The 25,274-nt window shown below is 35.8% G+C and overlaps 1 protein-coding gene across 1 annotated transcript in view; it reads left to right on the top strand.

Annotated features, from left to right (window-relative positions):
• The window catches only part of FIG4 (FIG4 phosphoinositide 5-phosphatase), a 53,748-nt gene that overhangs the window by 10,664 nt on the left and 17,810 nt on the right, over nucleotides 1-25,274 (top strand). The window contains exons 4-18 of the mRNA XM_082302272.1: nucleotides 1,930-2,086; nucleotides 3,347-3,397; nucleotides 6,084-6,232; nucleotides 8,188-8,316; nucleotides 9,819-9,919; nucleotides 10,370-10,532; nucleotides 11,060-11,157; nucleotides 12,843-12,976; nucleotides 13,477-13,593; nucleotides 13,953-13,998; nucleotides 15,224-15,372; nucleotides 17,905-18,071; nucleotides 20,935-21,073; nucleotides 23,808-23,866; nucleotides 24,470-24,617. Of these exons, the coding sequence (XP_082158398.1) occupies nucleotides 1,930-2,086; nucleotides 3,347-3,397; nucleotides 6,084-6,232; nucleotides 8,188-8,316; nucleotides 9,819-9,919; nucleotides 10,370-10,532; nucleotides 11,060-11,157; nucleotides 12,843-12,976; nucleotides 13,477-13,593; nucleotides 13,953-13,998; nucleotides 15,224-15,372; nucleotides 17,905-18,071; nucleotides 20,935-21,073; nucleotides 23,808-23,866; nucleotides 24,470-24,617 (1,807 nt within the window). The remainder of the gene's footprint in view (nucleotides 1-1,929; nucleotides 2,087-3,346; nucleotides 3,398-6,083; nucleotides 6,233-8,187; nucleotides 8,317-9,818; nucleotides 9,920-10,369; nucleotides 10,533-11,059; nucleotides 11,158-12,842; nucleotides 12,977-13,476; nucleotides 13,594-13,952; nucleotides 13,999-15,223; nucleotides 15,373-17,904; nucleotides 18,072-20,934; nucleotides 21,074-23,807; nucleotides 23,867-24,469; nucleotides 24,618-25,274) is intronic.

The following is a 25,274-nucleotide window of genomic DNA, read 5'->3' as shown; positions in this document are numbered from 1 at the left end:
GTGCTCATTATCTAATTATGTGATAATACGTTAGGTTGGAAAGTGGTTGTGATCAATTAAAATTTTGCATCCCAATTGTATGACTGTTTATATGAACTGTTCCTCACAGGAGAGTTTCTATTCTGTAGCTGCACAAATGTATTGGTTAACAGATACAGTATATTTATTTCTAGATGACTTTTAGAAGTAACAGACTCTCTATCAGATTATATACTTCCAAATTATATGATTTAGGCTATATCTGTATAAACATGTAATTTGAGGAAATGCATCTGGTTGTTTATTTTTGCCTCCTGACTCAGGTCATAAGAACAAGGCTATTTTTTGTAAAATTGCAAAGAACAGCTTTGTTCTGTCCTCTAGTTATTTCATTAACCAGATGCTGCGCATTCAGTGCACTCAGAATGGGGTGCTGATAGGCTGAGTTACTGTGTAGTGTTTAAAAGTAGAAATTACTTTTAAAGGGAGAGAACCAGGCCAAGGAGAAAGGCTCCATTGTTTATCAGACTTTGGTATAATGTTTGGTGAAATTCAAAGGATGGAGGCTGTTCACATAAGTGATTTCAATACCTGGAGGATACAGGAAGAGCTGTGACTACTATTTAACAACTGAAATTCAATAGTCTGACTGCTTCAAATGGAGGGTTTGTTTCTTATTGTCAGCAGGGCCTCCTGTCTTTGTGCAGGTGAGAGCATTTTTCCAAGGGGGGCTAATAAGGTGGAAGAAATGATTGCTGTTCATTCGATCACGTTGCAGCCTCCAGCAGTGACAGGGAGGAAGATGTGTTCTCTCCTCATCCTTCTTCTTTACTTTGTAATGCAAAGCTGAAAGAACTGAATATAAATACAAGTGAAAATATGAATTGTGAGGGTCTGTTTGTATCATGTCATCATCATCATCACCTCCATTTCCAAATTAATTTTTTGAGAGTGCAATAGTGAGTGAGTTTCAAGCTCTCAGCCACCTATCAAAGCAGCTACCTCCAAAAGCTAATTAATATAATTTATTACTTATTAAAGCATATTATTGCTGTACTATACTATATTTACACATTTGAGTTCAGAGCTGGTTATGTATTTCTATTTTTCATTTGAATTTCTACATTTGTGTTGTATTTAAAGGTTTGTTACACTTTTCCCTAATCATATATAATAGAGGTATCCAAAGAGGGCACTCCATGAAGAAGCATGGCTATGCCCTGCAAGGAATGTGGGTGGAGGCTTCAGAAGCCATCTTTTTATAGGCAGTAAAGACAGATACTGCCTGTTCTACCTTCTTAGCCTTCTGCTCTTCAGCAGGGTCAAATGGGTCAAATGTTGATATCTGAGAGAGAAAACAGGAAAAAAAAGGAGTACCCCTGATACTCTGAATGGCTGATGTGGGGGAGATAGATGCTGCTTTAGTCAAGGAATTCAGTTCTCTGCTGTTAAGGAGAGGGGACACAAAAGTGTTGTTGTACCCACAACTCCTTTTGCTGTTTTGTGTCCCTCCTCAGCAGAGAATACATGAACCTGAAAAGAAAATTGGAGACTGGGATTCTTCCTTGCCCTGGAAAATTAACCTTTTGGTATTTGAAGTAAATAGAGTATGCCTCACTCTGAACAATGAGAGTCCTATAGAAAGCAAATACAAGTATATTGGTAGACAGAAACATACTCCAAATTTTCAGTGTCCTAACTCTGCTGCCTAGTGTTAAAAATACCCACAGTGGGAGGGGAAATAAGTAGCCTAGGTATTTCATTGGTCAATGGGAGTGAATTTTAAGACTGTGTGTGTGTGTATATATATATATATATATGCATATAATATTAAGAACAAACAAAAATTCTTCGAAGTCTTGAAATGATTCTGATACTGTTTTGCTAAATGTGTTTTATCAAATAGACACAAACATGCAACTAAAAGCACTTTAATGCTTTTTTTAAAAGGTTTTGTCAGGTTCTTAGAAGGCTACTACATTGTGTTAATAACAAAAAGAAGAAAAATGGCAGATATTGGTGGTCATGCAATATATAAAATAGAAGATACAAATATGATCTACATTCCAAATGACTCTGTAAGAGTCAGTCATCCTGATGAGGCCAGGTAAATAATGCTGGTAATCAGTCTGTACTTTTTGAATATTTTCTAAGCAATGTTGGACTGCTACTAGAAATTTCAGTCATGGATTCTTTTGTATTAGTATGTCATTCAAGCCATTTTATCTCATTGGATGCAAAATAGGCTACAAGTTACGTGGCCTCTAACCTGGAGAGTAAATTCAACTGTCATAGTCTTCTAGAGTTTATTGTCCACATCTCCATGTCACAGTTAAGTTGAGCAAATCTGCACCAAGAAGTATGAAATATAAACATTGTTCCTACAAGGGCAAAGTAATGCTAATACTGGTATGTACTGTTTGGAGCACTGATCTTTTTTTAGTAGCTCTTTCATGATGTTAATCTCACTAGAAGAGATCTTTTGTGCCCTTCAAAGTGCTGAATAGATTATTAAATGATTCTGTGCTATCAGAATCTTGTGAATGTTGCAGTTGTAAAGGGTGGTGAAATGATTCACTGGTAAGTTTAACTGCTTCTTTCTTTTTGGGAACTTTTTTATGAAGACAGAAATTTGAGCCTTTATGTTTTTATCAGGGTAGGGTTACTTTGCTTCTATGAAATAGCAGGCAACTGGTATTGATAAACTGCTTTTCAGTCTGTATTGTGTGTGAATAGTCAAAAAGCAATGGTTTATGATAAACTGATGTCAGGTAATGAACCAAGCCAATGGTAAATATTTAAAAAGCTTCCACTTTAAGGTGGGATTGATCATAGACATCAGTCTCTCCTCTTAGTGTGCAGCAGATCATGGTATCTAACCTACATATTTATGGTGTCAGCCATTTTATCATTCATAGACAGTGTTACAGTTTCTTTTGGGAATTTGCTAAGGCTATGACAGATTGTACGAGATATTTCTTTTCTTGTTCATTTATTTGAGAGTAACTGAAAAATTTTATTTCTTTTATAGTATTTTTGAGAGTTTGGTTGTTTAAATCCTGAAAATTTTGATGTGCATATGTGGAAAATAGAACCACAACTTTACAGCTGCCTAAAGAAACAGAGTATGTATATGAGTAGACACTAGTTGGGCTTTTTTTTAAAAAAGGCTATTTGATTTATTTAATCCATATGCTGGCATTCTAGTGTAATTACCTGTCAAAACAATTACAGTAAGATAGGAGGGGAACATAGGGCAAGAATCAATATTTATGTGTAGTTTCTTTTCTTTGATCCTCTGAGTGACTTCTTATGGTCTGTCTGGTTAAAATAATAATTTTTTCTACAACTTGAATTATTTTGCCAGGTATCTGAGAATCTTTCAAAATGTGGACCTTTCTAGCAACTTCTATTTTAGGTAGGTATTAGTTACTATTCCTTTAAAAAAAATGTGCACTTACACTTGGTACAAGATTATAGGTTTTGTTTTTGATACCCAAGACTTTTAGGTTGATATTCTGCAGAACTAAGACGCATGATCATGCTGCTGGTCCATTTTCATCTGTGTATTTTGAACCTGCTTTCTCCTTCAACCAATTGGTTAGGAACTTAGTCTCCATTAGGTTAAAAAATATAAAACTGTTAATGGCATGGAAAAAAACAGGCACTGAAGCTACTGTTTCCACTGACTCTTCAGCCTTGTCAGATTATGCTGAAGTTCTCTCTTTGGAAAAGTATTATATTTTGGGGGGGTTGCTTGTCTTGTTATTTTCTCTTTATTGGTCTCATTTTCCATAAATAAAACTTTGCCTTGATTCAGGAGCAAAGGTAGAGAAATAGGTCCTGATTTAAGATACACCCTCTATGGGGTATGTCTTTCATAGGGCCTTCTAGGCATTGCAGTTCTCTTGCTTATTGTTTCATAAATGCCATACCTAAGACAATTTTCTGTGTCCCAGCTACTATTATGTGAAATTTTCGGGACAGCACAAAAATGGGAGAAATGTGGTGATAAACCTGGCAGTAATAGTTAGAAGACTGGATGACTTAAAAAAAAAAAAAAAAAAAAAAAAGGTAAAATAATCCCTCTTGCAATTACCAAAAGGTATATTAGTCTAGAAGATGCTTCCTCTTGGAGAATGAAGACTTTCTGTCACAGCTGGATCTGTGAAGATAAAACCTACCCAAGTTTTATGTGTGTTTCATGTTTTTGCATGTGAAAGATTTTTTGCAGTATAAAACCTGAGTTTTTCTTCCATGCTTTGTCTCCCAGCCCTAATACTATACAACTTCCCCCACTCCTACCACCTTTGCTTGGAGATGACAAATTTGTACTGTTTCTATGGTTGTACATAGAAGGGGAAGGAGAAGATTCTTACATGACTTTAGTAAACACATTTATCATAAAATGAATCACAGAATGGTTTGGGCTGGAAGGGACCTTACAGATCATCCAGTTCCAACCCTGCTGCAATGGATAGAGACATCTCCCTCTAGACCAGGTGGCTCAAAGCCCCATCCAGAATGGTTTGGAAGACTTCCAGGGATGTGGAATCCACAGCTTCTCAGGGCAACCTGTTCCAGTGTCACAGTACAGAATTTCCTCTTAAATCTCTCCAGTTTTAGTTTGAAACCATTCCCCCTTGTCTAATCACCATCTACCCATGTAAAGAGTTGCTCTCCCTCCTTTTTATAAGCCTGCTTTAATTACTGGAAGGCCATAGTGAGGTCTTACTGAAGACTTCTCCAAGCTGAAACTGGAGAATTAAGATAAACTACATATTTCAAATTTCTTGTACAGAAAAAAAAACGAGTAGGTGACTTATACAAAAGTATGTTTTTGGCACAAATCCTGTGTGGCATAAATGAAAACTTTCCTACTGGCAGATAATTTACTGATTATGTTTTATTTTTCATTACAAGAATTGTTATCATAAAATGTTTTTGTGCTCTGTGTTTTAACTGCATATTTAGCTTGATTTTCACTTTCAAAAGGAGAAACATAGGATGTTACTAGTATTCTTTCTTATTGTTTAGAATCTTTTAAATTGATCAGCTTCATTGAAATTGTTCTTTGCTGAAAGCCTAACACATTTTTCTGCATGATTTTCATATAAATGCTGAGGAAAGTTAGAAATCAGTTATAAGAAAACATTTGGAGAGTGGGGGAAACAGCCTTTACATGTCTCTTCCTGGGACACTATTTAAAGATTCTGTTATATGCAAACAGAGCATGTTACAGACCTTTTTTTCCCAAACAGATGGGTTAGGACATTGTTATGGAAGTATGGTGGATGCATGGGTTACACTTTATTATCATTAGTGATAAATCTAAATGTCTAATGTTTAAATAACTTTTTAGATCTTTAATGAATATCCAGAACTTACATGAGGACCAGTAATCATTGATGCTGTCTTAGATTAAAATGGAAATCTATGAGTATTTGTGATGTAAGTGTAGTGTGCATTTGGTTTCTCTTTGGGAAGAAGCCTAGTTGCTTTAAAAATTTAGCAATTAGTATGGAGTGTTATTAAAAGAGACATGAGATGGAAAATTTGTAACTCTTATGGAACTAATAAAAAAAACCCTTTTCTTTATTCAGCAGCCACTGTCTTAAGATGCATCTGTGCTGCAATCATAAATTTGGGGACAAATACAATTTTTTTGGACCAGGCTTTTGGCTGTTTTGAGTTCAGGTAGCAATTAGAAAGTAGCAGCGCTTAAATCTCAGAAAAAGAGGTTGTCAATGTATATGGATATTTCTGGTGGAATAGCTATCTTAAAACTTCTGGAATGCTTCATAGTGAATTAAGCTTCTTGATATGCTTCATTCAAAAGGCATGTTTAATTTTCAGTTAAAAGAAGAACATAAACACATTTTCAGCCTTTGTAAACTGTGAACAGTTTCTATGTTTGCAAAGTTTCTTTTGGAAATTATTTGTATGATTTGCCATTACAGAATCAAAATCTGTATATCTTGTTCAGAAGTCTTTTCTATTGGAAAAAATAGTAGTGTGTTAAATATAAGTACAGATGGAGAGTAAGGGCTTTCAGAAAATTCTTCTGCATCTACAATTACTAATAAATCTTAACTGTCTATCAGTTACAGCTATGATCTATCTCACTCCCTTCAGTATAATCTTACTGTCCTGAGAATGCCACTTGAGACATTAAAAACTGAAACAACCCAGACCCGACAAGAGAGCTTTGATATATTTGAAGATGAAGGACTTTCAACACAAGGGGGAAGCGGTAAGAAAGCACATCTAATTGAACTGATGTTGTTGGTCATTTTAAGTGCATTGAGTGTATTTTAAATTTGTTCCACTTAGGTTTACTTTTGAGAAACATTCAGGCCTTCTGTTGTTGTTCAGTAGTCTCCTAACAGTTGTGAGTTAATAAAAGGTTTTGTAAAGTGTCACTTACAGACATTTCAATTTGAACAGTGCGATTTCTAGAGGTGTGTAGTCATTGTTTTAAATTACATTGCAACTCAGGGAGATGACTGAGCATGCTGACATTTTTCAGCAATTGATTACTCAACTGACTTCTGAGTCTCCTAACAGGAGTGAGTTATAAAGAGAGTGGGAAGCAGTAACCGATTAAGTACCAATACATTTCTTCGTTTTAGATTGGAGAATACTGACAACAGAGGAACTGTACAAAGTTAGTGTCATCTTGCTGTAGCAACCCCTGTCAAGAAGTCTAAGAAAAATTACTCATTTCAGTTCAAAACTTCAGCCTTTAGTTTGGGTCTAACATACTCATAAGAGTATAAAGATGAGCAGCCAGACAGAAAAACTGTTTTCTCTCCCATTTACTTTGCATGCCCCCACACACACATGTACAGAGAAACTTTCCCCTGAAATTCTTAATGTTGGATTTTATTCTATTGAATGAAACTCCCATCCCCCCAAGAAAAAGATATTAGTAACATGATCATATATATCAAGATACCAGAAACTGGTTCTTAAATGCTACAATATCAGAAAGGACTGTAAGGAGTAAAGAGAGCAATAATTCCTCTTCTGGAAAGACTCATATCTGCAACGTCCCTCAGGAATCCTTACAAAGGCACTGTCTCTCTTATGTCTTTGTAAAAACAATAGGAAATGAAGATGCCCTAACCTTGACTCCATCAGCAGTGTGTGCTAGTCACATATATATTCATAGAATATGTGTAACAAATAGCCACCTGTCATTTAAGAATAAATTGTCACCAAAGAAATGCTGCTAGGAGTAAGAAAAAGGGAAAAATTGCTGGCTAAGTGCTTGTGACCAGCTTCTGCTGAGTGTGTAAACTCGCAAAAATACTTTGGTTACATGAATTTTCCCTGGGTTTACAGTAATTTGGGTCTAGGTACCAATAGTTTTTTCAACAGCTGCATTTTCACCTGTTGTCTGTAAGGAGAACTCATCTTTTCCCTCCAGCAGAACATTTGACTGCTGCAGTTCTCTGCTATAATTGGCATTCATACTGCTACGATATAATTTGTCCTGTCAGAAACTTCATTTGAAAAAAGTGTGCAAAACTATAGGAAATAGTATTCTTGTCCTCTTTCTTCTGTTTTAAGTTTCAGATTCATTCAATTCCCTCTACCACTTTTCAGTGGCAGTTGTCATCTTGGTCCTTGTATTTGGAACAAACAAAGACTCAGATTCCAGATATATTAGAAACAGAATTTTAATTTGCAGGTCTACAATAGGTGTGCTTCTCGGTGTTAGTGCAAATTAGGGAAACTGTGTTGAATTCTGTGAAAAAGGATTGATGTGCATGATCTTCCATAACCTAGCAGGTAATTAGAGGTGACCCAGAACTGAGAAGCTTATAAAGTTCTCCTGTAAGAGCATTTTTGCCTTAACTGGAATTCACAGCTTGTTTTCCCTTGTTATCAAATCTCTTGGTGCTACTATGCAGAGATCTCTTTTCAGTACTGAAGTATATCAGTAACTTCTGCATGAAGGCACTCAATCACAACAGTGACTGGCAGCTATAAAAAACTGCAGATCCTCATAAATGCTGGACTTCAGCATGTGCCTGGAATTATATGTGATTGCCAGCCTCGAGGATGTGAGTAAATGATACACTGAATTGCAGTCAAGGGAAAATCAAAATGAAAATCCAGTGTCCTGGATTTTAAAGCAGTCCAATGCAGGTGAGCTTGTTTCTTAATTGCTAATGCATTTTCATTGTAACAACTTCCTAGGTGTATTTGGGATTTGCAGTAAACCTTACGAAAAGTATGTGTGGAATGCCAAGCTTCTGGAAGCAGTAAGAACTGCTGTTCATCGTGACTGGCTGCTGTATATTATTCATGGATTCTGTGGGCAATCAAGTATCCTTCTACTGTTGTAATGAATTTCGATTTATCAATTAAAAAAAAAAAAAAAACGAGTTTGAACATTGAATTATTTCTTTGTCATATAAATACCATTCAATTTTATAATTATTGTTTGGCTTTCGTTTTCTTTACTTTTCTAGGTATTATGCTAAATAAGAAATATAGTTATTGTAAGAGGGCCCTAACACAGGTAGACTGCATTTTCATTAAGGGTCTTTTATAAGCATGGGGTTTAGTAGTAAAGAACTTGAGAGGATTTTTAGGCTCAGCTGCATTTTTTCATAGATGTTTGAGGAAAGGGAGAGAAGCTAAGCAGAACTGAATTGCTGACTGATCTGGTTTCAGCTGCGTTTAAACCATGACACTGACAGAGAAATGCTCTCTTACTAATCTTCTCTAAAACATTTTTTAATAACTGAGATTTGCAGAAATTCTTGTATTTACTGTCCTTCTGTTGAAGACGATGATAGAACTTCAGCCCTGCTGTGTGAAGAGGTACATGTTAAAGTCTCTTTTCTTGACTATATACTGTTTTAAATAGTTAAATGGGTCTATGTACACTGTAGCAGGAGGAGCAAAAGTCCAAATGCATACCACAGTCCAAAGAAATGTTGTGTTATGTGATAAGAATTTAGTGTGTTATGAAGACACTGTAATTTATTCCTCAACAGTATCATGTTAGTTCAAAATTTCTGGGGAAGCAAATACAATTATGAAGTTAAGGTTAGTGGTGTCTGCAAAATTTAATTTTGCTTTTTTACAATTGTAAGACTGTTGGTCATTGGCTTAGTCCCCAGACAAAAAGCTCGATCTGTTTTCACATACCACTGTTTCATTTGTGGTCTTACTTGATCAAAGCTGGATCTGACCACCAACATTATGCCTGCAGCTGCTTAGTGTGTGAGCAAATGTCTTCTTTCCTCTTTCTTGTGTCTCCCTCACACTGAGGAAACAGTGATAGAATCAGATGCCTAGTGTGACTATCAGCTTATTTTTAGTAAAATATAAAGACTGTAGCCTGTTTGCCTCTGGCTTTCAGTTGTTGTTGCTTAAGTAGTTGCAAATTGATCTATTTTTCTAAACCAATAATTACAGGGTGACGAATATACTTCATCTGAAAATGAAGCTCCCAAGTTTTAATTCCAGTATTCACAAAAGCAGCATTTGCAATGCTAGGTATATCTTGTATCTATTTCACCTCCACTGTCATTTCATAAAATAGAAATGTTGCTTCTCTTCTGTATGTTCTGAAAAGTGGGTGATGTATTGCAATGTAGAGTCTCTTTTCAAAGTTCTTAAAACCGATTGTTGGAAAGGGCAATGTTCTCTTCCAGCTGCAAAATAAGTTTGGAAGTGATGCTCATCACTGTTAAGGTGATTTTAGTAAATCAGATTATTTCAGTTTCATACACCTTTGTTAGAACTTATTTTGGTGTGCATAAGGTAAGTGAACAAAAAATTGCATGTGACGTGTATACCTTAACTTTCCTTTCAAGAGCTGTTAATATATGGTCGCCCTATATATGTCACTCTGATAGCCAGAAGATCAAGCAAATTTGCTGGAACACGTTTTCTGAAACGAGGATCAAACTGTGAGGTAAATAAAATACGATTTTAGGGGTTCTTTCCTCCTGCCCCTCCCCAGTATGAAAGCTTGAACTTGACTGACTGAAGAGCTGGTTTAGAGGAGTTTACGGTTTTGGCTATATATTATGCTATTAGATAATTTTATCACATGTATCATTGCATTTTTCATTGGCATAATAAAGTTGTTCTTAAAATAATAAATTTAATAGTTCTAAATTGGCACTTGTTTTGGTTTTTTACACTTAGAGATGCTGTTATTTCCCAAACTGAGGGGAAAAAAATAAAAATATGGTAATATACATTAGGGACAAGTGGGAATATAACCTTCAGTGTTGTTCTCACTGCTGTGGTTCAATGTCTCACAGTTTCTTTGTGCTCTGTTTGTAATGATCAATACTCTGTACTGTATGCGACTTTGAATGTCATATCTACATCACTTGTGTATTTTTGTTTGGTTTAGGGAGATGTTGCTAATGAAGTGGAAACTGAACAAATACTTTATGATGCTTCAGTTATGTCATTTTCTGCGGGGAGTTATTCTTCCTATGTTCAGGTTCGAGGGTCTGTCCCTCTGTACTGGTCTCAAGATATTTCAACTATGATGCCTAAGCCACCCATAACACGTGTGTACAAATTATTTTTTGTGATAGATTATGGTTAGTGCTGTATCCTAAAGGAACATCTGAGAGAATAAGTGAAAACTGAATTTGCAAAAAAAACCAAGTTGTCTAGGCACTTGTGCTCTGGGAAGCCATCATTTAAGGTTAAAAAATTGAGAAAAAAACTTCCATCTTAGACTTCACATTCAGAAATTAAATAGCAAGAGTTTCTGTTTGAAAAACTTTCTTTGTACTTACTTTGTGTATGAAGTTAGCTGCATTTCTCTTAGTATTGTGGGTAAAATATTAAACCTGTTGAAAATGGTGGAAAATGTCTGGGTTGAAATTAATGGGGCCAGAATAATGATTCCTCATAAGCATTTCATGAAAATTTAAGAAGTTGCCTGCAATTTGGCAAAGGGAATATTTTTTTAACAGCTTTTGCATGATGTCATTACTACCAGAGAATTAATACGTCTTTTGTGAAGAGTACTATTAAGGGAAAATTCTACAGCTCACTTATTATCATCTTGAATATATGTTTGTTTCAGTGGACCAAGCAGATCCTTATGCACATGTTGCTGCTCTTCACTTTGACCAAATGCTTCAAAGATTTGGCTCTCCCATTATTATATTGAACCTTGTGAAGGTACAATATTTTTAATATGTTCTATGTGTTAAATGTTTAATATTATGCTTCTTTCTGTAGAGTCTCTGTGTAATCTTGGTTATGTTCTAAACTAGTATTAGCTTATAAGTAGAATATTTTCTTCATAAATCTCATCCTACAGGGTATAGTACATAACTCTGCTTCCACTACAGCTCTTCAAAAAAAAAAAAATTCCCATGTTTAGAGACTTCTTACAGTAACCTTTCACTGTTCTTTTCAGGTTTTTGCTATTACCCTTTAGCTGTAAGTCCGAATAAGTTAACCACTGAATTTAATTTAGCACTCAAAACTACTAAAATAGTATGGTTCCATGCAAAGTGAGGTTTGTAGGCTTCTTGGCAGGTAGTAGAGTTTGAAATATTTGAAAATATTATGGCCAAGACTTACCTTCTGTTGTTTGCTTCCATGACTCTGCTTTGTGTAGGAGTGCTTTTAAGACTGTCCAGGAGCCTGTAGGATCAACGTAGAATAGCGTTTGTTGACAAGAAAATGTCTCTTGCATCCATAGCTTTTAAGAGCCATGGTGATTGTGTGAATCTGGGCTCACGTGACCTTGACATGTGAATAATTAAATGCTTTGAGTCACAAGGCTTTTGATGCAGTGACTGACATTGCCTCCCCTTCTTTCCCTCTCTGTAGATGTTAAATATTAAGATGGTAGAATTCATTTTCATTTATTACTCTGTGTACCTTGAAAACATTAAAAAAAAAAAAGGGCAAGGAGGGCTAAGGCCTCTAACCTGAACACCTTTTTTTTTTGGATGTATCTGTTGCTTTTACACTAGTGCTGAGGGCTTCTCTCTCAAGCACTTGATTTCTTAAATGTTGATGAGGTTTATGTCCTCTTGTATCTGTCTAATCTAGAAGCTTGTTAATTAGTAATTAATTTATTAGGCTTCCCTAGGGTTTGTCTAAGACTGCTGTTAACATAGATAAAGCAGTTTTTATAGCTTAGGTTCAGGATAGGGTTTAGTTTGGGTGGAGTGAGAGGCAAACCATACTAATATAGAGTGCCTGCTTCAAGGCGAGGTTTGATGTTGCCCTGAGCAACATGAAGTAGTGAGAGGCATCCCTGACTATGATAGAGGGTTGAAACTAGATGATCTTGTGGTCTCTCCTAACCCAAACCATTCTATGGTTCTATGAAAACATATGTTGTATTCAGGCAATGGCAACAGAATTCTAATTTTTAGAAATTATTGCAAGACTGGGAGATGGGAGCTGTTGTTCCCCATCTCCTGCCTCTAATGGAGAAGAATTTCTCTTTGTCCTCTTGTACTCAGAACTGAATGTGATGTTTCTCTTTCTGCCTGTCATTTTGCTTCTCTTTTGTCATTCTTCATTTCATCTACATTGCCACTTTTGTTTCTGTGTGTTCTTTGCTCTTACAGCATTCCATTTTCTAGCCAATGATTATGCACAGTTGAAACAGGTCACTTTTATTACAAATACAGATAAATTGTCAAAAACCTAAAATGTTCAGATTTTTCTATCTTTTCTGTTCTTAATTTAATTGTACTATTTATGAAGAACTGCCTGCTGTTGTTACAGCTTCCACTTTCGATTTCCAGTATGTATACATGCATGTATGTGTGCCTGTGTATGGGTTATATGCATTTGTTAATGAAAATTGTGATGTTAAATTCCTTTTCTTTTTGCTGAAGGAACGTGAAAAAAGAAAGCATGAAAGGATTCTCAGTGAAGAACTTGTTGCTGCTGTGACATATCTCAACCAGTTCTTACCCCCAGAACATGCAATTATATATATACCCTGGGATATGGCCAAGTACACTAAAAGGTAGAAAAAATCCTTTCTGTACCAGTGCTTGTAGCTGCCATGCACAGATGGAAGCAAATGTTACTGAACAAAACAGCACCTTGCAAACAAAACAAGGGACTGTGATTCAGCTTACATCCTTTTCTGTAATCATACATTCCTTTTGTGATCATACATCCTTTTCTGCCTCATTCATATTTTTGAATCACAGAAAGTTTGGTAGAGAAAAATTAGTGTGATGTAAATATCAAGGAGTTTTAGGTTTTTTATGTCTTCTGCTTCTAGTTTATGTAACATTTTTATCAAAAAGAAGTAAAATTGCTCAGATACAGTCAGTCTCTCTTTCCTGTAAAATCTAAGAAAAATATAGACATAATTACTGTTGGATGAATAAAGCTGTGATATGGGCCTGTTTTTAAATCATTTTTGTTATGGAAACACTTTTCAAGTAGTGAAATTTTTTTTAGTATTAATGTATCTTGACTGTCTCTTGTTTTGTTTTTTTTTCCCCTTCTCCTCAGCAAACTTTGCAATGTCCTTGACAGACTGAATGTGATTGCAGAAAGTGTAGTAAAGAAGACTGGATTTTTTGTAAATCGACCTGATTCCTACTGCAGTATCTTGCGTCCAGATGAAAAGTACCTCTAATTTATTTGATGCATAATGAATAGCACTTATTCCTTAGAAAGCTGTTTATTAAGATACTTCTTATTTTAAGACTTACTAATTTGGAAATCACTGAATGACTTCTTTTGAGGCATACCAATAAGATAATTGCCATCTAAATGTTACTGAGTCTGTTGTTGATCAGTGGATTTTATGGTATTAAAAGTAAAAAGTTTAAAATGTTTTTTAAATATAGAAACTGTATTTGTTTAGACTTCTGCAGATGAAGTCTCTCGAGTTCCTGCAAATCCAGAAGTAACTATTTGTCACTGATATGATCTGTTATTTTATAAACTTATTTGAAAGTCATTCTGTTTTGTTTGTCTTCCAGGTGGAACGAACTGGGAGGTTGTGTTGTTTCCACTGGTCGTTTGCAGGTACTAAAATATGCTTTATTAGTTCATAATTATAGTGATGTAGATCAACACTCCCAAAGAACAGTGAACAATTTCCCTTAAATACCTGATTGGTGACTCACAGACTGCTCTTAAATCAGTATTTATAGTACACATTATTACTGCTGTCCTTCCCAGAAATTTAATTGGGAATTAGGGCCTAAAGTTCTTGCATGGTACCCCAAAACCTTATGGTATTGGAACTGTATCTTTGCTGGACTTAGTCTGAGAAATGCTTGTATTTTAAACTAGTTTCCATTACAGTTTAGTCTGTAATGTTACCAGTGCAGTGAAAGTTAAATCAGCAGCATTTTAGCAAACTACATCTCATAAAATGCTATACAGAAGAAGTGAGGAATAAGCATACTTAACCCTGATAACATACTGACACGCGTGAACATGGGTTACTGACATTTTCACCAGTGCTGAATTTTTCTGTACATTGTTACAGTTTCCATCACTAAAAGAAAATAAAACTAGAAACACATCTTCCTTTAAGGTCAGAAAAGTACTGACTGAAATGCAAACCATACAGTATCAAATATATACCTGAATGTTATGCTTTTATACTCTGAACACAGTGCATATTCTTAAGAAGCATTAGTTGCTTTGACTTGCCATTCATAATTTTGTACTTCCTGTAAGTTAGAGAGCATGTGACCATTCTGTACTAGCTGATCACTGGGATGTGTTTGTTGAGGGCAGATAAACAGCAGAGCAGATAGAATTTGATCCCTTAAAAAAAAATCAACCCTAGTTAGTTTTTTTTATGTTAGCCTTAACAGGTTTACCTGTAGTAGGAAAGTGATTATTTTATCTTTAATGATTTGAGAGTCACCAGTGACTTACATGTAAGCATTCAGATCACAGTGCGTCGCTGACTAGACATCTTGTGAGTGACATCCAAATTGTGACTTCTTCAAGGCTGTTTGTGAGTTGAGGGAACATGCAGTAGGTGTGATGATAAAAGCAAGAATATTTTGAAAGTAGGCATGACAGCAGTCTGACGTAGCTTGCTCGAGATTAATTGGTTTTTAACTTTTATTAGAAATGCCTTTCCTCAAATTTTTGTGAAGACATAATTTGATAAGACATCAAATCATGAAGACATGATTTGATAAGACTTAGCTAGTAGTAAAAAAGTAATAATCATGAGTGTTGTAATTTGTTGATTAAGATAAATCTTTTATTTGGATTGCTTTACCAGACTGGAGTTCTCCGAACGAATTGTGTGGACTGTTTAGACCGCACTAACACAGCCCAGTTTATGGTGGGGAAATGTGCTTTGGCCTACCAGCTGTATTCATTGGGATTGATTGATAAACCAAATTTACAATTTGATACAGATGCTGTAAGGTAAGATAGATTAATCGAGTGTGTCGTAGTTTTAATTTTTGAGTCAAGAGATTATGGAGAATTATGTCCATGCAGAAGAAGCATACAGTTATTGCTACTGGAATGATTTAATGTTTATTCATCCCAAGATTAAAAAATCTTCCATACTTGAAATCTTGAGAAAATCCAGTCATGCTGAAAGTTTGATCTTCTGGAAAAGTATGTTAATCAGTCTTCTTATGAGATAATACCTTGTCTTTATTCTTTTTATATGCCTAAACTTAAAGAGAAGTGTTTTCCTTTGAAATAAATTTAAGAAAACCTCCACCCCAGCCTTTTACACTTGTTTCAATTGCTTGAGGCAAAATGCTGACTGAAGGTGAAAACTGAAATAAATACATACTTTCATGGAGAATGCCAGACTGTATAGAAGTACATCTTACCTTGCTCTTCCCTCCTTTTTCTTTGGAAAAATTTCATGGGTTTTGATTTATTGAAGAAAAGCTTTCCAGCAAAATTCTTCTTGCATATGAAGTGTCAATGGTACTTATACAAGCATCCTCAAACACTTCATGAAAACCCTGCATTTGTATTGAAATGTTTTGGGGGTCAGGGTAAACTAAGCTACTTGTAAATATGCTTCAGAAATTAATGTAGGAGTCTTTAAGGTGCTGTGGTTTTATTCCTTTAAACTGTTGTCGTCACTGAAACTTACGGCTTCATTGATGATTTTAACTAGTGGTTTGATAGCTTTAGAGCACGGAGACCTAACTTGTATTCAGAAAACACAAGTAGTTGGGCTTCCCTCCCCTTTACTTGGGACATACCTTCAGCTCCTCCTCTTTTTTTCTGTTAGTTTCCTGTGCTTGCCTGGGGCCTGGAGCCGGTATGTGCTGCAGAAACAGCCTCACCTGCAGCACGTTGGTTCACTGTGCAAGTGGTGGCTCCTGGCCTCTGCCTGGTGGCCACGGAGAGCACCCACTGGTGGCTTCCTGGGTGTGCTAGCAGTGCCTCTCATCCACCATGTCCCAGCTGCTGGGAGCTGTATGTTTACCTCTGGGAACAAATAATTTCTGCTGCCAATACCAGTTGCTGTGCAGCCTCCTGGGGCTACTGGTCAAACAAAAACAAACCCAAAGAAGTAAATGAGATTCTAATACACGGTGTCATGAACTCTGAATGATTGGTGTGTAGGCAAGTGGGGTTTGAGTTATTTCTTTGGGGGGTTTTTTGTCTGTTGTTTTGGGGTTTTTCTTTTGTTTATTTAAAGTTACTTAGCAGATGTTTCCTCCTAATTGATCTTACTGTACTTGACCTTGTACAGAAGATTTGATGGACAGCTCTTTAGTTTCTACAGAAATTGATTTGATGCTCAGATAAGTGTTCTTCATCCAGATCCCTTTGAGGAGAGCTTTGGTCAGATGGTTGCTAGGTTACCTATGCAATACTGTGTCTTTGTTGGAAACTTTCTTAGGGGAATGCTTTTGTTGTCTTGTTTTGGTGCATTTTGGTTTTAATTTTGTTTTGTTGTTTGTTTCTGTCTTCCTTTTCAGTCCTGAAGGACTTCTTTCTTCTACAGGTATTACATGTAGATGCCCGAGTTACTTTGTCTTCCTATACTGATGTGAAACATGTTCCCACAGGTTTAGTGGTTGGGTTTGCTTTTTAGTTTTGGGGAGGCTGGGGTTTGTTTTGTTCTGTTTTGGGGGTTTTGTCTCTCAACTAAACTTCTAGTCTCTTTTAGCAAAATATCATCCTTGTCATTGTCTTGCTCAAGCAAGGCATTTCTGAGAAGCACTTTTGAATGTTATCTTTTAGACTGAGTGCCATCTCCTTAAGATAGCCTCTTTTTCTGAGACTGTTGTCTTGTTTTTGTCATTGATAAAAAGCTTGTTTAATTTTTGCTCTTTGGACTGCTCCCAGTTTGAATGCTGTCACCTTCTTGATGCCAGAGGACTTCTTCACTTTTTTGCCAGCTCTCCTTGTTCAAGTCAATTCTTAACCAATTCTTTTTGCCTTCTGCTTACACCAAGGTTTTCCAGCTCCAGCAAATGTTACCTGACTGCCATACACTTCTCTTACAAGTCATGTTTATTCATTTTGTACCTTTGAGCCATCATTATTGTAACTAGGGAGCTTTCTGGAAGGTTATGCTAACTTCATTCCTGGTGTACTTAACAGAAAATGTAGCCTTGAGATATTGATATGTTCTGTCCCTTCTAGTGTATGAAACATGCCTTGGTTAGTGAAGATATATTGTTTGTTTTCTCCCCATTAAGTAGTACGACATGTTAATCTTCTTCCTGAATCTATACAACTGCTTGCTCTGTTTGTGTGAACCTCTTCTGTTATATTAAAAAGTAATGAAAATCTCAAAGTCTAAATCTTCTTAGTAATTATTATGTCTGAATAAAATTTCCACATATTTATCTGAATAAAGGAGAAGAAACTGTATTGCATATGCAGAAAATATGCAGAAAGACTTTATTATATTTTCTCTTTAAAAATTCTATTCAGAAGTTTGATAGATGACACATTTTGCTTTTCCTTCAGATTATTTGAAGAATTATATGAAGATCATGGAGACACGCTTTCTCTGCAGTATGGAGGCTCTCAGCTTGTGCACAGAGTGAAAACTTATAGAAAGATTGCTCCATGGACCCAGCATTCCAAAGATATTATGCAAACACTCTCAAGATATTACAGTAATGCTTTCTCAGGTAAATTTAAGTGCTTTCATTTAAGCTATTGTTTACAAAGCATCTTACTCATGATGTTTCAGTAATCTGCACTATGATCTTGTGACAGAGTTCCTCTATACTATAATTTCCAGGTAATTCAGTAATAGGTATTTCTCAAATAGGTAATTCTCAAATAGGTATTCTGATTTGATGAGACAGTGATTTATCCTATGTTGTAGCATGCAGACCTTTATTTAGAAAATGCATACATGTAGCACTGCATCTGTCAGTGACATTTGTAGATCAATAGAGAAGCAGATAGGTGTTACAGAGTGTTAAAATGTTGGACAGAATGTCTTCAGCAAATATAAGGAAACCGGTAAATCTAAACATGAGTAGAAAGCTTCATGTGGAGTATTTCTAGTGATGTTTCTGAGAGCTCAAAACAAAGCAAGCTGTAGTGCATATAATTGTTTTGTGTGAATAGGAGCTACAAATGGTTAAATCTGTGGTAGAAAAGACAAAATTAAATTCAAAACTCAAGTAAATGAGCTATTTTTTTTCATTAAATAAACTGTAAAATGTTAACTTACTCCTTTACTAGCTCATATCACTCACTGGTAGAACACTGAGTGTTCTACTTTCTTCTGGGCAACATTGCTAAGGGAAAACCTCTTTGAAAAATGCTGAGCCTTATCTTTTGCAAAATAACAAAAAAAAGTGTTGGGTGTTTAGAAGTCTTGAAAAAGACCTGAAAGAATGATCAAAGGGCAGTCTAAGACATGTCAGAAGGCCAAACCGTGTTACCATGTTATAAATATTGTGTCAGTCCTCTATTACTCTTTTTCACAAGACTTGCACAGGCAGGCGTAGAAGTACCTATATTTTTTCTTCTTTGTAGTAGACCGCAATTATTTATAGACTGTGTGAACTTTGAAACAGTGAGTTGGGCAATGGCTAGAAATACTTCAGTAATCTCTGACTTCTTTGGCTAAAATTATTGCTTCTGTGTGTATAACAATGTTGAGAGCACACAATTCAGAGTAACTTTTCTGAATGTAAATCATGTAATTCGTGTATCATATTTGCCCAAATTAAATGGGAAACAGAGAACTTGTTTATTTCAGTCATATGGTCTCTTATTATTTGCACTGGCAATAAGGTCTGGCTTCATCAATTCTTATGAGCCAAAGGTAGCACCCTTGCAGTGTCCCCTGTACTGTGATGTAGAAGATGGAACGAATCTCTGAGCTGTTCACTTTTATGCCAGCCACTGAAATGGTTAGGTGGAAGCCTGAGCAGAGTTCTAGGTCCACATTTGGAGTTGTGGTCTGTTTGCAAGGATAGTCATGATATGCATGTCTTCTAGTAATAAAAGAATTTGTTGTAAAAAAGATGTTACAAAAAAAAGAAAACTGTAGAAATAAAAACGTCCATCGGGTCATCTGAATGAACTTGCAGCAAAGTACACAAACAGACACTAGTCTTTACTGAAGTCAATACTGTCTTTGAATGAAGTTTTCTTAAAGGGTGCTGCACACTTTCCTCAATTTACTTATAATTTTGGTATTTGATCCCATTTGAGGCAATTATTTTTGACGCTTTAGGCATTTTTTGTGCTTGAAGATGACATTGTTGCAATGTGGCATTCAATGTCATATTTACTTTGTTTCATGTTTATTTTGGAGTTTTAAAATATTTGTTTCAATGAAATTTAAAGGTTTACACTGTCCAACGCTGCCTGTTCAGTTGGCAACAGCTAGCTTGTTAATGTGGCACATTGAGAGAGATCATTTTGTTCTTTAAGTTTTCTAAGAAAGCAGAGAAAAAGGAAACAGTTTTAGAACAAGATTCTGATTTTCTGTACTGCATTTATAATAATAATTATTATTATTATTACTATCCATAATAATAATAATAATAGTAATTATTATTATTACTATCCATAATATGTCCTTTAAAATGCAAATAAAAATCTGAGGGCTAGCCAGTTCATGAATCAGTATTTCTTTTTGTTTCTGAAACGAGAAACTTTTTTTTAATGCTTATGTATTTTATGTGCTTGAATTAAACAGACTCAGAAAATTTTAGTGATTTGCTTGAAGTCATACAGTATATAAGATTCAGAGCAGGATTACAAGAGGCGTGCTATCACTGCCTCCTAAATAAATCTCTTAGCTACACATGTACTGTTTGTCTGTCATTAAAAATACATGAATCTAAAAATAATCTACTCTTATAAGAAAATATTTTCATCTGTTGACCTCAAAGCTCTTAGGATAATTACTATTAATTAAGCTGTACGGGTGAGAAAAAGTAAGACACATCAAGTAATAATTTGGTGGAGCTTAGAATATGACAAGCTAAACTGATGATTTAAACCACAGGAAACAAGTCCAAATTATTAAAAGGTGTTTGTGAAATGTAATCATTTTACTATGTTTTGGTAAGAAAATCCCAAAGAATTCATCATTTGTATGTTTTGTTGGAAACGTGTGTTGTATGGATATTGTTTAATTTCATTAAATCATTCTTCAGTTATTTAGGCTGCAGTAAATTCACTAAGGTGTGTCAGATTTCCTGAAACTTGCCTAAATCCGTGCATGTGCTTCATGCACACACGAATAGGCAGCGGTGGGAGACAGAGCTGCCGCGGGAGGTCTGACTTCTGCCAAGCCTGGGCTCCTGAAGGAGAAGCCAAGGGAAGAGGCAGCATTGGTACCAGCCCCTGTGCCCTGCAGTGTGACAGAAGGTTGCTCTAAATGAGGTTCCATTGTGCTGCTTGAAGCCCAGAGGGCCCTGCAGCAGTCGTAGGACACTCTGAGGAGCAGAGAGAAGCAGTGTCTGAGTGGGCTTGAGCTGTGCAGTGCTCCTGGTGTTGAGTGTGCCTCTTGTCTAACAGATGCGGACAGGCAAGATTCTATCAATCTTTTTCTGGGAGTATTCAAGCCTGCAGAAGGAAAGCCACATCTCTGGGAGCTTCCCACTGATTTTTATTTGCATCACAAGAACACCCTTGGTCTGTCACAGACCAGGCAAAGGTATTTTGCTGTTCTGTTTTTTATTTTGTTTGGTATTGCTCTAATAAATTTTAATACATACACGTTGCTAATCAAATAATCAGGTCAGCCTGTCAAAAACTTGCTTACTGTTTTTTATGTTTATACAAAAGCTTAAAAAAAACACCTTCAAGAGATTACCAAAAAATGCTGAGCCTTGGTGTTTCAAAGGATATTCTTTAGTATGTTATTTTCCTGTTGTACTTAAAAAGAAGTCTAATTTCATATGAAATTCTATCTTTCTGTGTAAAATATTTCACCATTTTACTGCAGTACAGTTATGTATGAATGTAGTAACATTCCACTAAGCAATATACAGGTGCATTCTTGATTGTCAGATTTATTAATGGTTGAGTTTGAGATTATTTTATGAGGATAGCATTTATTTTCCTGTGTACTGCACTTAGTCTGCAGCTGTGCATACCAAGAAATCCATGATTTTCTATATTCCTTTCAGTCTATGTCTAGCCTTTTTTGAAGACTATTTTTCTTCATTTGCATTCCACTGTAGTTGCATGGTAATGTACGGAAGTAGTAAAGTATAAAAATTTTAAAGTAATTTGATTGCTTCACAGAGGGAAATGATTTTGTTGAAGAATATGAATATTGTGCATAAAAAAAAAATCCCTTTTAACAAAAAGGACAGTACTCAACTTGTCAACTAAATAATCTCTTAGGATTTTGGCTGGTTTTATCTTTGATCATTCTGTGAGCCTTAAAGCTCTTTAGTACAAATGGTAGATCTGAATATCTGCATTTAGATTTTTGGTTGGGGAAAACTGCAAGTGTTTCAACAGTGTGATCAGTCCCTGTTGGCTGCTTATTCTGTTAACCTGTCACAGCAGCTGGCACATGATACAGCTCTTTCTAAATTTCAGTCCTCTTGTATTGTCTCCTGAGGCGTTTCTAAAAGGTAGCTTATATGAGCCATACAACCAAATGCTACTTCAGGCATACATTAAACATGCAATATTAATTTTCTTGACTACTCGTTCTGAACATCATTGTATGTCTAAAATTAATTCAGCTGATATATTGCAAATATGCAAATGTTCTAGTCTCCCTTTCATCTGTTACTCTGTTAAAACAGCTATCTCTTATTCGTCACAGATACTGTTCTCAAATGAGGTGGAATATTAAAAAGAAATGTTGGTACTCTTCATTTACTTGTTAATTAGTTTTACCTTTCATTCTAACCAGAATTTCTTCTGAGTAGTTATAATATACAGTCAAGATGTTTATTATGTGAACAAAATGACACCTTCATGTAATAACTAGGTGAAATAAATACATGAAAAAAAACTCCTTTAAGTAATTTTTTGGTTCTACCAAACAGTTGGAGAAGTTCTTTGTGTAACTTTTTCCTGCCTGTGTGTGTAGTGTCTCTTTTGGATTCCTTGGGCACAACAACAAAGAAATAATGACACTCATAATGAAATCAAGGATACAGGAGATAGAAGATGATGTTTCCTGTCATTGAAACTTCTTTTGACTATCTGTGCTTTTCCTATATTGTAATTGCCTCCTCATCAGGAGGAAGATATTTAATAATGTTCATATCTTACTTCTATATAATTTATGATTCACGTGAAAGGATGGTGAATATGGAAAAGGAGACTTTGTGTTGCCATGTTACTTATCATTTATGCAGGCAACAAAACTGGGTATATCTGCATAGTTTCTGAAGGCACTGGAGAAAGTAGCTTACTAGCATGGCCTGATACAGGACTTTGAGAAGAGGCAGGACCATCAGGCATAACTCATTCCTTACTGTCTAGGATATACACAGTTCTTGGAACTGAAGTGTGTTTTCCTGCCTGTTCTGTACCATCTCCTAAATCCCACTAATAAGTCTATCCCTGGCTGTGGGAATATACCCACTGTGTCTGCTCCAGATGGCTACATTGACAGGAGTAGGAGACAATCACATAAATACTCTGATTACAGCCCTCACAGTATTGTGAATACACGTGTATTGGAAATAAAAATCAATGAAGACAACTGTGTTTTCATTCCATGTAATGAAATAGAAGAAATATCAGAAAAAAGAAGAAAAGAAATTAAAGTATATTTGAGAAGAGTAAAGCTGTGTAAACATGAATGAAAGATAAAACATGCTTTGTTTTATGAATGTTGCTTGACTTCCTTTGTTGTTTTACAGAAATCCTGAATAAGCTTCCAGCAGGGCTTAAATTTTGCTGTTAGTTATGCCAACAGTTCTCAGGCTTATGACACCTGTTACATCAAAATGTATTTCTTTGTGTAGAAGTCAGCTGCTTTGACAATCATCCGATTTTATTATCATTGACCTTCATTTCTTCATACCTTTTTCCTAAATTTTGGGATCTGAATAACATGTGGGAGGGGATGCCTTCCCCCCACTCCTCCAACGACCAGAACAAGAGAAATACATCAATACTTTTGATATGTACTAAGACTTTAATTTTCAGTGCTGTAGAGGTAGGCACCTGAAACACGTTTTTTTAATGGAACAAAGCCACTCTTCTGTCCATAACTATTGGTATTGAGCTTCATTTGTTTAAATTTTCTGATTTGAGAGCAAAGTAGTTGGAAAGGGGCCTGTTGAACTCCACCAGCCAATTCAACAATGCTGAAGTGATACTGTATGGATGGGTGAATGTTACGTGCAGACTGCATAGGCTGAATACAAGATCCCATCTCCTGTATTGATTGCAGTTCTGTTTTTCCTGTACAGCTATACTTACTGGTGGACCACAGGTGTGCTAAAGCATTTACCTCTTCCTTTTGATGAAGGTAGGACCCATATTTGCTCCTTGCCTTGCAGAGTATCTTGAAAAAGACATTTTATTTACAAATGCTTTTTGACTGTTTTAGATCCCAAATCTGAAAAAAAAGCGTTTCCATAATGGTTTCTAAATACTTCCCTGTCCCCTCCCCACCCCCACCAAGGAGATACGATTTTTCAGTTGCAGGTTGCAAGAGCTACCTAAGTGGCTAAAACTTGACCTTCATATGTTTATGAGCCAGGGCACACTTAATTATTTTTTCTTTTTTTCTTGTCTGTTAGCATATATTTATAATCTGTGCTGGTGGTTCTATTCCTGTTGCAGAAGATACAATATAGCTAGTGTGTCTTATTTCTCTGGGGTACTGTGGAGCATGTTTTATTAGGAATTTTCATCGTGAAATGAAATCAAATTATAGTGGTTGATAATACATATTTATTAAAGATGTGCAATGCATCTTCTTCATGTCATATTTCCTTGTCTCAGAGGGGATATGACTGTAGGAAAAATTGCCTGGTATGGTGGCTAGGTGAGCAGGCTACTGTTTGATTAGATTTTTGCAGGAGTCAGTAATTGCTAGTAAAAGATTTTTTTTTTTCTCCCCCCTCAGTGACATGTGCTGAAAACAGACGCAAGTTGACAGTGAAGAAATTCCACAAATACGAAGAGGAAATTGATATCCACAATGAGTTTTTTAGGCCATATGAGTTGAGCAGTTTTGATGAGACTTTCTGCTTGGCAATGACCAATTCTACACGGTATATTGGGATGTTTTGTGGCTCTAAATCCTCGACTGGGAGTTGATTTAGTGTGAATTAAATATGCATTTGATTTATTTGTTAAATATGTGTAATTTCAAATTTAGCGAAGTTCTTGAAACTAAATCACAATGTTACATGGAAATGTTACTCTAAAAAAAGTCTGTTAAAATAGCAATTAGATTTCCAGTTATTTTTTATTATGGAGTGCCTAATGTCTGGGCACTTGATGGCAGAGAGATGAACTTTTCTCTGTTGACTCAGATCACAGAGGCTGCTTTCAACACAATTGTTTTCTTGTTGTTCTGCTCTTGTTTTGCAGTTGTTTTCTTCAGTTCATCCAGTTCTCACAGCTGGCCAGATATTTTTGGGTCTTTTTTTTTGTTGGCAGCAATGAGCTGGATATTCTGAGTATAATCTGAATCATGGTTTGGCTAAAGATTTCCAGGCAGATTATGTTTCATGTAGCTGTTTGACACAATTTGAGTGTTGGCAGCATTTTGAAAACAATGTACAAAACCCTGAGTTACAGGGTTTCTTTAGCACAGGAATGGAGCACAATGTTTTAGCATCTTTGGCAAGTGGTGATACTTGGAGCTGTTTTGTGGGACTAAATAATGCAACTTAAAGCTTTTTAAGTACCTAGGTTATATATAC

The sequence above is a fragment of the Coloeus monedula genome, assembly GCF_965178545.1.
Source record: "Coloeus monedula genome assembly, chromosome: 2".
Taxonomy (NCBI): domain Eukaryota; kingdom Metazoa; phylum Chordata; class Aves; order Passeriformes; family Corvidae; genus Coloeus; species Coloeus monedula.
Note: the sequence above shows the minus strand (reverse complement) of the source record. Positions and strands in the feature narration are given on the sequence as shown.